This window comes from Caretta caretta, chromosome 7, assembly GCF_965140235.1.
Source record: "Caretta caretta isolate rCarCar2 chromosome 7, rCarCar1.hap1, whole genome shotgun sequence".
Lineage (NCBI taxonomy): Eukaryota > Metazoa > Chordata > Testudines > Cheloniidae > Caretta > Caretta caretta.
The window spans coordinates 9,188,078-9,201,830 of NC_134212.1; the positions used below are offsets into that span (position 1 = coordinate 9,188,078).

The window sequence follows — 13,753 nt, forward strand, 5'->3', positions numbered from 1 at the left end:
CAGAAAAGTGACTTTAATCAAGATCACACTACTCTACAATAATATGATTCAGTTTAAGTGACCAACTTTTTTTGTTTTTTGAACTATAGTCACTACTTTACATATAACAAAAGCACAACACAATGCACTGTGGGTCATCTTTCCTTTTTAAAAAGGGAATGGATTTGGAACATGCCATAGTGAGTCATTGCAGTAGAGCACTAAGGTTATTTGTATCCTTCTAGGTGAGTGGGTTTCTGGGTGGAGGAGAGTAGGGACGGCAGCCTCTTTGGACTACTTTGAGAAATGGTATGCTTACCAAGCTGGGTGGTGTACAGTTGGTTTTTGTTTTTTATTAAACAAAATTTTCCAGTGTTTGGATGTCCGACCTTTTTTTAAAGCCTTTAGCATACCAAATAGCACAAAAACTCCAAAGTGCTTGTACAGAGCACAGCTACCTTATATGAATAATTTTCAGTTTCCCCCCTACCTAACTAAATTTCTACTTTAGAAACGGCTTGAAGGGAGAAGATTTCTGCCTTCATCTCCCAACTTAAAAACAACACCTCTCCAAAACCTCAGACTAAGTGGGAGTAAATCAGTACACTATATGCAGCGGGGTGGAGCCTGATTTGTATGTGTACACATGCAGCTTCTGCAATAGAAAGAGGTAAACTGCTATATGTCTTCAAAGGAAATTGAAGCAAAGGGGGACACCTTCCTATACAAGATAACAGATTGTACCTTTACAATAACAATAATCCCAGTTAGTATCTGCTACTGGGTTTTGTGGGGGGTGGGGCACACAGCCTACAGCAACCCCTTATCCTTGAAGTTTGATCCTATTTCTGGCCTTAGCAGAATCCATTGGGACCTTGAAGTACAGAAGGCAAGAGTGAGGCAGGTATTGTTGGATTTCTTTTTTTTAAGAAGAAGCTATGCCCCACCCAAATATGCTTGGCAGGAACTATAAGTGGCCATCAGAAAAGGGTGGGAGATGGGTTCAGTTACCTTTTTCCAACCCTATTGAAGATGAGGAGTCTGCAGAGGTATTTGCAGTGGAAAAAGTAGTGCAATCCTATTAGGGTTGAGGTAGGAGACTGCAAGTAGCTGATGTGGTAATGTGTATATAACTCATTGAAGGAAAAGGATCGTGATGTGATCCGCATCCCCAAAACCACCCTTCAGCCCTGAACCCTGTGAAATAGCATGACACCAGACATGACCACGCTAACTGTAGAAACCTACAAGGCACTAATAGATCTGCATACCATGAGGCTCAGTCCAATGTGGATAAACTTCAATGGTAAGTGAGTGTCTGCTCTGAAACAAACCAGTCCTCCTGTGGAGCAGGGCTTGAATGGGGGTAGTGCTATAAGCCTCCAGGTGTTTGCTTTTGCATGCTTTCTGACAGGGTGAGAGATGGGATCTTTTCCTGATGCACATTCCTCTCTTACAGTAGGAACTGATGGCTGTGAAAAGTAGCCAACTTGTTTTGGCAGCCTGCCCTTGTGCCTTTTCAGAAGGCACCATTTTTGTGTGGCACTTCCCTAGATTCCACCTACCTTTGCTTTGGCCACACCTTCCCCTGAACTCTCTTGCACTCACAAGCAAGGGTTGTGTTGATGCCACTGAGATGCATGTTCCAGTCTCTTCTCCATATAGGTCCCTTCTGCATCTTTAATCTATGGTGCCAATTCCTGCCTGAATGTGGCCTGCATGCCATATTAGCATATGGTCCCACCTGTGATTACACATAAGGTAGTGATGGGCTTTTGCTTGCTTTTCCTTCCCTCAAAGGAAGGGATGGGGTTGCCCTAGTTTCTTCCAAACACTTAGCCACCCTTCCATGTTGTGAGAGTGCAGAGCAGCTCTTATCGTTCATTTGCTTCCCTCTCTTTACTACACAGTGTAGACATTAGGAGCACTCTGAAAATTTTACATGAACATGAGGAGCCTGATTCACTAGAATGATCAGCCATAAAATCACCTTAACCGGCCCTGGGAGCATTCCCTTCATGTAGGGATCGGCTGATGGCATAGGGTCACTGCAGCAGCTCTGTCATCCCTCACACCCTCTCTGGCTGGCGTTGGTGAAGGCGCACGCTTCCCTCCAGACGGACCCTTGAAAAGCTGCTCAACTTAGGCTGAGTCCTGAATCGGCTCTGGGAACAGAGCTGAATTAGAGTGGCTCAAAGCCACTTTGGCTCTTCCTGACCATGCTTCTTTTTCTGCTAGTTGTTCAATTGGAAGAGAGAGACTACAACACTGGTACATCCCAGTTAGAATATTCTCTTCATGTGACAGCTGTAAATGAGAAATAAAGTAAAACTAGGTTTTCCTCTCAACATTTGTTGAAAGCAATGTTGAATCATAGTTTAAAAAATCCCTTTGTACTGTAAATTCATACAGTACCTTATAAACAATAAATTGAGCTCCCTGCCTGCATGTGCCTCCCCCCCAAGAGCCTTAAAAGGAATCAGACAGCAGGGGGAGGGGAATTGAACAAAGTTGGACAGGTGGGTTTGAAAGGAGAGGGTTGATGGCATGAAGAAGGCAACTGTTCCCTATGTGGAAGCAGCAGGATATGAAGCTGTGAGAAGGAGAAAAGCGGTTTGGGAAGGGAGTATGGATTGTGTAAGAGAAATGCAAGCTGGCGGGCAGAAGATTTTGTAGAGCTTTGGTGATATTGAGCAAGAAGGGAAGGATAAGGAGAAACCAAAGGAGCGGCAGAAAGAAGAAGTCAGATTATTGAATGGCCAAGGACATGCAGACAAGAAGAGGAGGAACTGAGCAGCAGTAGTAGGCAGACCAAGAAGGGAATAAAGAGCAAGACCCAGCCCTGTGTCTTAGCTACGAGAGGCAGAGTAGGCCATTAATGGACTTGGTGAGGCTGGTTTGCGTGGAGTGAAATTTTGTGGGGAGCAAGAGGAGAGTTGGCAGATAGGGAATCAAGCAGAGAGAGTAACCAACAAGAGAGAGAGAATGGATAGGCTGGTACAAACAGACTGAAGTAGGGGGTATACAACAGCATGCCTGGTAGCAAAGGGCAAGTATCCAGAAAAGAGAGATTCCTTAAAGATAAGAGAAACTCAGGGGGATTTCACACGCTTAGTCTCTTTGACCATTTAAAACATTTTTTCCCATCGGAATATTTCAAAACAGTTAAGTTGTGCAAGGATGGGTGAGTGCAGTTACCTCCATCTAGAGCTCTGCACTGGCCTCGCCACGCAAGCGAGACATTCAGTTCCTTCCTCAAACTGGCAGGCAGTTTGAGTCCCAAGCAGAGGGAAGAGGGCAAGGGCCCAACAATACTCAGTAGCAGCAACTGTGGCCAGTTAATCAGGAGTATTGAAGGACATCTGAAACAGTCCTGTTCTATTCTCAGAAGGTGACTGCAATGTGTGGCTTGAAGCCTGGGGGTGGTGAAACAGTTCAGGGTTATAGCAAGGATAGAGAGAATCTGCCAGGAGAACAATGATTGCACAGCTCCCAATACAGCTCATGGTTTCATGTTTTAAATGCTAACCAGACAGAATACTTGCCAGAACACATTCTATGGAGTATGAAGTTTGAAACTGTTACGACTTTCTTTTTTTTCCCTGTGTACTGTGCCTTTAAGTTTCTAAGAACTCTGCCTGTTTGCAGAGATGGCAGCCATTTTGTTCTCAGAACTACTGCAGTTTGTCATGGAAGAAATGCACACTGTGCTCTCTCCTAGACAGGGCATTTTTGCTCTTTTTTTGTGTGTAATGTTTCCTCAGTCTAAAAATGAAAATTCTGGACTGAAAATATAAGTTGTGTAGATAGAAATCATGTTCTTAGTTTAAAAAAAAAAAGCCAGTGACATACAACAGTGTGATAAAGGAAAGTCACAATAGGGCACTATGTGTTGCAGGAGAATTTAACAGAAGAAAGTATCATGTAAGCAATAGAGTTCATTGACTGAATCTGTAAAACCTGTTAAGTTATTGCTGTTGCTGGGCAAATACCTCTGGACAAACTGGAGACTAGAATCCAACTGGAAGACAGATTATACCAGGGCATCATGGTTACTTAATGGCTGATGGAAATTCTTTTCGCATTGACTTGTTCCATTCCACCCTTTTTCATCATCGTATCAACAGACTGCGTATTACAAGCATTGTTCCCACGTGTTCGTATCTACCCCTTGGCTTCTGAAGAAAGCATCCTTTGAAACCATTGTAAGTGAAACTTGAATAGTCTTTATTTCAAGTTGTTTCTTTCAGGAGACTCTGGTGTTTCACTCTAGCTCTTTTGGTACTGGCACCTGTACAAGACCAAGAAGAAGACACGTTAATAGCAGGAAAATCTGGCTTTTTCCCTCTTCTCTCCAAAAATAAGTGTGCTGCTTGGAATCAGACAGTAACATCAAAGTACTGAAAATGTAACTGGAAATTCTGTGGCTATAATGGTTAAATTCTTGGCACATTGTTCTTTCTTAGAATTCACAGAGCTGATGGTTATTGCTTGATAAATCAACAACACCATTTAGCCCAGATACAGCACTTTCCCATAGCTCTCAGAGTGCTCTACAAGGTGAGAGGGCATTCTTATCCCCCATATGACAGTTGGGGATAGACCCTCTGGAAAGGGTTTAAGTGATGTGCCAAGATCACACAGTGAGTCAGTGGCAGAGTTGAGAACAGAGCCTATGTGCCTTGAACCCAAGTCCAGTGGGCTGTCCACGGCAGGTATTTTACCTCTAATCAGTTGTGACCCATTCTAGACAGCGTGACAGGATCTAAGATACAACACTTATACGCCAATGTAAAAGGTCAGAAGTCCTGAAGACTGCCTTTCTTTGCAGCTAAATCAGTCTTTAAATAATCCTTGCCACTGTAGTAGTAACAATAAAAATACCCCAGTGATGTGAGTTAGAGACACAGTGGCAGCATTAACTTTGAATTTACAGGCGGGGTCATTTTAAGATCTCTCATCTTCTTTAACATTTCAGGCCAAATTCTTATCTCCATTACACCTATGTGTAACACCATTGACAACCATGAGTTTGTACAAACGTAAATGGAACCAAAATAAGGCCTTTCAATTAATACATTGAAAAAAATTCAGAGAAAGTTATGAAGCAAGTGTCAATTACTTGAGAAATTGGAATGGTACCTTTTGGCAATATAGTTTTTAGACTGGACCCTCCACACTCTTGCTCATGGGAGTATTCCTTAATCACAAAAGCAATTCCATTTGGATGATTATTTTCACAGAATTTAATGGGCCTGATCACTTATGTAAGGACTACGGGGGTCAGTTTTAGCTCCTAGAAGAACAGAACGTTAAACACAGTGGCCATGATTTTGAGTGCCCAACCTGAGCCTTCTGAAAGGGGCCTGGTTTTCGGAGGTTGAGGGCTCACCACTTTCTGAAAATCATCCTCGAAGTATTTCAAGTTGGATACACAAAAATGAAAACATCCAAAATCATTAGTCCTTTTCATAATTTTGCTCTATATTTTGTAAAAAATGCATAACAGACCCAGATCCTACTCCTATTGTTGCCAAGAATTTTGCCATTGACTTAAATGGGAACAGGACCGAGTCCAGTCACTACAGTGATCTACACAGATCCAGGGCCTATATATTATTTTGTTAAATGCTTGCTCACTGTTAACATTTCACACATACAAAACCAAATTCACCACTGCTGTAAAAGGGCATATCTCCATTGATTTCATTCCAGGTACACTTGCTCATGCCAGAAGTGAATTTAAGCCATGGTCTTTCTTGTTTGGTTTTGTCTATTTATTAAAAACTTTATTTTTAATTAAAATATTATTGAAGGCATTATATGTGCCCTGCAGACTAAAACAACAAGTTAGAGGCCATTTGATTTTCTACTCGGGCAATTTTAAAAATGTGTCCTAGACCAGATAGACCAAAGCAGCTCAGGAGAAGCCACTTCTGCCTGTCTAGCAAATTATTAATTCAAAGTCATGGCATATGCACTAAGTATACCTTCAACATTATTGAATATACAGTCATAGATTAAGGGCCATTGGCAATGTCACCACTTGTACTGTCATCATGATAATTTCAGACAAAGTAAGGAAGAGCTGCTGTCAAACAAACAAACAAACTTACTCCTCTCCCCACTAAAACAAGAACACAGTCTCATATGAGATCTTATGGGGCCTTCACCACTCAGAAGAACTTTAGAATATCCACTTATTCATAAATGACCTGGAAAAAGGGGTAAACAGTGAGGTGGCAAAATTTGCAGATGATACAAAACTACTCAAGATAGTTAAGTCCCAGGCAGACTGCAAAGAGCTACAAAAGGATCTCTCAAAACTGGGTGACTGGGCAAACAAAATGGCAGATGAAATTCAATGTTGATAAATGCAAAGTAATGCATGTTGGAAAACATAATCCCAACTCTACATATAAAATGATGGGGTCTAAATTAGCTGTGACTACTCAAGAAAGAGATCTGGGAGTCACTGTGGATAGTTTTCTGAAAACATCTGCTCAGCGTAAAGTGACAGTCAAAAAAGCAAACAGAATATTGGGAATCATCAGGAAAGGGATAGATCATAAGACAGAAAATATCATATTGCCTCTATATAAATCCATGATACGCCCACATCTTGAATACTGTGTGCAGATGTGGTCGCCCCATCTCAAAAAAGATATATCGACTTGGAAAAGGTTCAGAAAAGGGCAACAAAAATTATTAGGGGTATGGAATGGCTGCCATATTAGGAAAGATTAATCAGACTGGGACTTTTCAGCTTGGAAAAGAGACGACTAAAGGGGGATATGATAGAGGTCTATAAAATCATGGCTGGTGTGGAGAAAGTAAATGAGGAAGTGTTATTTACTCCTTCTCATAACACAAGAACTAGGGGTCAACAAATGAAACTAATATGCAGCAGGTTTAAAAGGAAGTATTTTTTCACACAACACACAGTCAACCTGTGGAACTCCTTGCCAGAGGATGTTGTGAAGGCCAAGAATATAATAGAACTAGATACATTCAAAAAAGAACTAGATAAATTCCTGGAGGATAGGTTCACCAATGGTTATTAGCCAGGATGGGCAGGGATAGTGTCCCTAGCCTCTGTTTGCCAGAAGTTGGGAATGGGCAATGGGATGGATCATTTGATGATTACATGTTCTGTTCATTCCCTCTGGGGCACCTGGCATTGGCCACTGTCAGAAGATAGGATACTGGGCTAAATGAACCTCTGGTCTGACCCAGTATGGCCGTTCTTATGTTAAGGCTAGGGCACTGAACAGGGGACTAAGTAGACATAGGTTCAGTTTCTGGCCCTGCCACTGGTTTGCTAGGTAATCTTTGGGCAAGTCACTTCATCTCCCTCAGCCTCACTTTCCCAATCTGTGAAATGGGCATAATGATACTCCATTTGTAAGGGGCTTTGAGATCTATGGATGAAAAGTGCTAGATAAGTGTTATTATGGGAACCTCATAGGATTGACCATACATTGTATGATTTTGGAGGATTAGTAATAAATCATTCATGCAACTATTTGCACCCTAAAAGAAACAGATTTTTACACACACACACACACACACACAGATTTTCTTCTAATTTTTTTGCTTATCTATTGAGTTGAATCCTTTTCTTTTACCTTTATGATTGTGGGCATACAAAGGTTTGAAATCTCCCTTTAGGACTTTGCGTCAGTGGGACCATTTCACTGACTATTATTTAGAGGGGCTTATGATTTGTCTAGTTATAACATGAAATTAGGCATGAAAAATCTCATTCTAGGGGGAAATAATGGTCTGGGTCTTGCCATCCTTGCTCAAAGAACATGCAGTCCTTATATAGGAAAAGCTCCCACTGAAAGTTGGGCTTAATATTTACCACATTTGAAGTAAAACTGTTGTTGGTCATTATTGAGATGTAAGGTGTGAATTAAAGTATGACTTCAACTAACAGCTCATAACAGCCCATCAGCCAACTAACAAACCCTTTATCAAAATTCCATAACATAAATGTACTTAATTTTAAAATGATGATGAATCTATCCATAAAGCATAGCAGCCAAATCTTCACCAGGCGTTAACAATTGCACCTGCAAAATTTGTGGTTGTATTAATTTGCCTGTGCAAAATTCTGCATTTGTGCATATAGAAACACGTGACTAATGCTCAAAATCTGTTCACAAAAATGCCAACTTGCATACAATAAACATGTTTATGTGCCTGAAAATGAATATGCCCACAGTTTTTGAAGATGCTTTTGTGGAAGCTTTTAAAATAGAATATTACATTTGATTTGCATTAAATTACAGAGATGGAATTATTTCCCTGTTGCTACCATTCTGTTTCATATACACTTACCGGTTTAAGATAGGCGACATTACTCTGACGAATGTCATTTAAGAGCTTTTCTCTTGGGGTTATCTCAACCAGAGGAGGTAGTCGTTTTTTTGGAACTGGTTTGAGAGTCTTGATAACATCTTTGAGACTTGTTTTTTCAGCTGGTTCTACGTATTCTGGTATAGTGGGCTTGCGCTGAGTTCTCTTGAGTTTGACCATTTTGAAGGAGGCAGGTTCCTCACTGCTCTTTTCTTCTGGGGCTGGCTTTCTTGCATGTTCATTTTTCCTGCTCATGGGCATAGTTTTAGGGACAGGTGGAGGCTTGGGGGCTTGTATTGAGCTATACATCCTTGAATCAGGCATTGGTCCCCCTAGCATTTCCCAAATCCCAGGAGGCAACCCTAGTCCATTTTCTAACATGGCTATTAACTCTCTCTGCTCTTTTAATTGCTGCTGTTTTTGCTCCTCCTGCCTTTTTTGTCTTTGTCTGTCAAGATTTCTGCTGAGCAGATTGGTAACAACCATCCTGGGGCCTGGAAGTTCAAAGTGATAGCCCATCTTCAGCAGCTTAGGGTTGGCTTTGAGAAGCCTGGCAATTTCCATTTCAGCTTGATGGCCCAACATGTTCCTCTGATTGTGAAAACGCAGTTCAGTTAACGTCTCATTATACTGCAGACATCTCATGATCGCAACAATTCCCTTGCCTGAGATAAAATTTGAATCAATATTTAGAGTAGTGATGCTCCTGTTTTCACGTAACATGTTGGCCACAGCAAAAGCTACGTTGTCATCAGCTCCCACATTGGCTAAACTAAATGTTTTTACATGCTTATTTTTTTTCATGGCGTTCACAAAGTCCACCAGCATTTCCTTTGGGATGTTTTCAATGTTGTTCAGATTGAGTTCCTTCACATCTGGATCGTTTTTCCGGACCTTCTGCAAGTTCTCATCTAAATTGGTTTGGTTTCCTGAAGGTCTTGCACTTAACTTAATAAAGCTAGTATCTACAGCTAACTTCTTTGGAATTTGTAGTTTTGATACTTTCTTTTCATTGTTTTCTTGGTTTTCTGGATTTCCCCCTGATTTTGTACATGGCTTCTTAGTTACCTGATCACTGTTGATGTTTTCGTCTCCATATGGCTTCTTCATTCTTGATTCTTCATCCTCCTCCTCCTCCTCCTCCTCCTCCTCCTCCTCCTCGTCATCATCTTCCTCCTCCTCCTCATCTTCTGTCTCTTTATAGCTTCTCTCTTCATTTGTTTCTCCTGATTGTTGTGCTGAAACAGGTTTGGCCTGTTCGACATGTTCGTTTTTGTAATATGTTTCTTTTCTGTCTGCTTCTGTAGTATCTTCTGCCATTTTTTTCTTAGCACTATCGTCCATATCCCCAGCATTTTCTTCAAACTTCTCCGCAATGTTTCTCTAAAGAAGACAAAATGCTAATAGCTGAAATAATTTAAAATGGTTTTGTTTCATTAATTATGCACTGAAATAAAAATATAGCGAACGGCTTTAATGTATCTCTGTTTTTCCTCACATTATATTCTAGAGAATGCTTTTTGAAAAAAGAAAGTGTTCATAGTACTTCTGGCCTAAATGTGAATGAACAATAATTCCTTACTTAAATACTGTTATACAGAAATCTCTCATATAAACTTTCCAAGAATGCCAATAACTTCTTTCACATTCCTGATCAAAAGTCTACTGACGTCGAGAGAAATCTTTCTATTTACATCAATGGTAGATCAGCCCTAATTTTCTCTGATATAACAATGTGTTGTCCATCGCATTTCTTGGAGACCTTTGTTTTTCATGTAGCAAAAAACCGGAGATACATTTCTAGATATTGGCTCTGTGGCTCAGTCTAATTAAGACCAAAGAGGAGAATGTCATAATAACGGGTAGAACTGTTAGTGTCCAAGCCTTACGAGTTTGGGCTTCTGTGTAAAGCATTAGCATTAAGGGGACACCACTGGGGACATAGGTGAATATTAGTTCAATTGCTTTTGTGTTCTGCAATGGAAACGTGGTTTCTGAACACTGCTTGATGGAAGGACTGTGCTTTTAGCATCAGTAATGACATCATATTGGCCGCTGCTCAGTTCCTGCCAGGAAACATAGCCACTTTCCCTGAACGTCTATTTCATGTACAATTTAATTTTCTTGCCCCTCTCTCATGATGGGTAAGAACTGGATTTTATTAGTCAGGACCCATTTCACTTTGTCTGCAACTTGCTATTAGTAAGCAACTAGACAGAAGGCCTGATCTTAGAGTCCACGTCCAGCTTAAAACTCCCATGGACTCCAGTGAGAGTTTATATATAAATAAGGAGTGCACGATCAGGCCCTTTGAAAGTACAAAAGTAAGGGATGCAGATGGTGGTGGTGGTGGTCCTGCCCCACTGAGATCAGGATTGGGACCACAGTGACACTTAACTGCACTTCTCCTTTGTACCAGTGGAGGTTGCTATTTGTCAAGTTCTGAAGTGTCAAAGTAGGGGATGCTGAAATATAAATAAATCATATCTGTTTGCTGTATTAATGAAACCCTTGGAGTTTTTGTATGGATTTAACTGGACACGGAGCTGGGAATGAACCACACAACCCCCACCTTTGGAATAGTTCAAATCTGGATCCAAACTGTGCAACTCAGGCCCATCTCTACTTTGTACAATAGAGGTTAAAGAAACCCCAACAACTTTCAACATCCCAAAGTATAAAAGGAAACACATTTATATACAAACCTCTTAAAGGCCAAGAATGATTAAGGAACAGCTTATCTTCTTTGTAAACAGTTACTGGGACACAAACTTTTACTGGAATTCAGGGATATACAGTACTGATGTACTAGAATACAACCATATTATAGAAGGTTGGACTGATGGTAAAAAGTCATACTGCGTTTCTCCCTTGAGTCATTTAAAATTCCTACACGTCCTAATCTTGATGTATTTCCACAGGCACATCTCCCCTTGTATTCAGTGAGAGTTTGGCCTGCATAAAGACTATGGCCCCAATTCAGCAAAGCATTTAAGTACGTGCTTAACTTTAAGTCAATGGGACTTAGGAATGTGCTTAAGTGCATTGCTGAATAGGATTGGACTCTTGAATCAGAGCCCACAAAAAGACATACAACTGGATCCCCAGCTGGTGTAAATCAGCACAGTTCCATTAACTTGGCTGATTTACCTTTGCTGAGTATTTGGCCCATGAAGTTTGGGCTCATAGTCACTAGTGACTTTAACTCAGTCAAAAAGACAGACATTTTCAATGTGACATTAAGTTCTATTAATGATTACTATTATTATTATCATAATTTAATTTTAGAGTTTATTAAGTCCTTCTAATTATATTAAGGTTATATGGGAAAATCACGCTAGCCAATATTTATATTCTTATATATATTATGGAGAAATAAAAAGCTTGACTTCTATTTTGTGATTTGCTTTTATATGGTCTTTTTTCAATCAGAGGTTTTGATGAAATAAAAATGTCATTTTCTTACATTTGAAAATGTAGTTAACAATTTAGGGCAAAAAGTAAAAATCTTTTACTGGGGTAATCTTTCAAGTTAGATCCTATAGTTATAGAAAGTTTTGAAACAAGATTTGACTGAGTTTAAATTCATACACTATACTGTGCTTTAATTTGCAGAAGGAACTGACAGAGAGGAAGACAAAGGATCAAACCTATTACTATGAAGGCCCTGATCTTTGGCAATATACTGTTACAATAAGTCTTATAGCAGATGCATAATAAACAGTTGTGATTCTCGTTTATTACCTCAGATGGCAAGAGGTTGACAGGAACTCTCTCATCCTCTAGCATGCGTCTTGATGCCTTCTGCCAATACAGGTAATCAACAAGAGATCTGTGGTCAAAGTTTCCTGTTGGAGGTTTTTCAGTCTGATCTTTCTGTATCATTCCAACTGGGACTCTTGGGTCTGGAGCCATGACTTCCATTTCACACTGGAGCTCCCTCAGCTCTTCAGGGGATAAGTTTCCTAAGATTTCATCTTCATCAATGTCCTCGATTCTGACTTCCTGGTCAGAATTTTGGCTGAATTCAGACATTTTTTTAAACCTGAAGAAAACAATTTATAAAACACTGTGCTACTAACAGTATTACACGCTGTTAAATCCCCACATTTGTGTATTTGTCATGATCTGTGGCAGTGCTTGATCTCAATGTGTGAGAGAGACAGTGGGACTGAAGCTTTTACTAAGTCTATATTAAGCTGCTGCACTTGGCTAGATCAAGAGAATTTATGGAGATGTTGCCATGCTCCGTTTTCAGCAACTTGTCAGCTGTGCAAACCCTTCTGACATTTCAGTACAGCTGGTATGTCTCTGATTGAGTAATAGAGAAGACGATAGTTTTCTAGAGGATTCCCTTCAGAGGATAACTTTTAAGTCTCATCATATTGACGAATCTGCTATATATGCAGGATGAAATTCACATTTGTGCAGAGAATCAACACACAAGTTTTCTTGGAACTGGAAAGGGTTCAGAGAAGGGCAACAAAGACAATCAAAGGTATGGAAGTATTACAAGGAACTAAAAAGATTAGGGGTCTTCAGTTTAGAAAAGAGACAACGAAGAGGGGCTATGATAGAAGTCTATCAAATCGTGTAGTGTGGAGAAAGTGAATAGAGAAGTGTTATTTATTTTTTCACACAATACAAAAAACAAGCGTCCCAATGAAATTAATAGACAGTAGGTTTAATACAAACTAGAGGAAGTATTTTTTCACAGAACACACAACTAACCAGTGGAACTCATTGTCATGGGATATTGTGATGGCCAAAAATATAATTGGGTTCAAAAAAATAACTGGATAATTTCATGGAGGATAGGTTCATCAAGATCAACCCCATGCTTAGGGCAACGTTGAACCTCTGACTACCAGAAGCCGGGAGTGGAAGATGGGGATGGATCACTCCAAAAATGCCCTGTTCTGTACACTTCCCCTGAAGTTCTGGTACAGGCTACTGCTGGAGACAGCAAACTAGACAAGATGGACCATGGTCTGACCCAGTATGGCAGTTCTTATGCATAATGTATGTCTCACTGAAGGCTCAGCACAGGGTTTAGGTGTTGCATAGGCCTTGGACTGGCCCTTTACATAGGAGTGAATTTCACACTGTATTCATAGTCTTTCCTAAGCTTTCAAAAATGACTGAATTCTGAGGAAAAAAGAAAAGGAGTACTTGTGGCACCTTAGAGACTAACCAATTTATTTGAGCATGAGCTTTCGTGAGCTACAGCTCACTTCATCAGATGTTTACCGTGGAAACTGCAGCAGACTTTATATACACACAGAGAATATGAAACAATACCAGACTCCAGCGAGAAACTGCTGAATTGGAATTCATTTGCAAATTGGATACTATTAATTTAGGCTTAAATAGAGACTGGGAGTGGCTAAGTCATTATGCAAGGTAGCCT

The 13,753-nt window shown here is 40.3% G+C and overlaps 1 protein-coding gene across 1 annotated transcript; it reads right to left on the minus strand.

The window, feature by feature from the left end:
• Positions 1 to 6: 6 nt before the first annotated feature.
• Positions 7 to 12,480, minus strand: LMOD3 (leiomodin 3). The gene is made up of 3 exons (XM_048856886.2): positions 12,088 to 12,480; positions 8,326 to 9,726; positions 7 to 4,270 (listed from the first exon to the last, which is right to left on the minus strand). The coding sequence occupies exons 1-3, from the start codon at positions 12,376 to 12,378 to the stop codon at positions 4,244 to 4,246; spliced, it is 1,719 nt and encodes a 572-aa protein (XP_048712843.2). The 5' UTR covers positions 12,379 to 12,480; the 3' UTR covers positions 7 to 4,243.
• Positions 12,481 to 13,753: the final 1,273 nt, after the last annotated feature.

Coding starts and splice junctions, on each gene's coding strand:
- LMOD3 (XM_048856886.2), bottom strand. CDS start 12,378: ATGTCTGAATTCAGCCAAAATTCTGACCAGGAAGTCAGAATCGAGGAC. Junction 9,727..12,087: donor TCAACCTCTTGCCATCTGAG/GTAATAAACGAG, acceptor TGTCTTCTTTAG/AGAAACATTGCGGAGAAGTT. Junction 4,271..8,325: donor ATGTCGCCTATCTTAAACCG/GTAAGTGTATAT, acceptor GGTCTTGTACAG/GTGCCAGTACCAAAAGAGCT.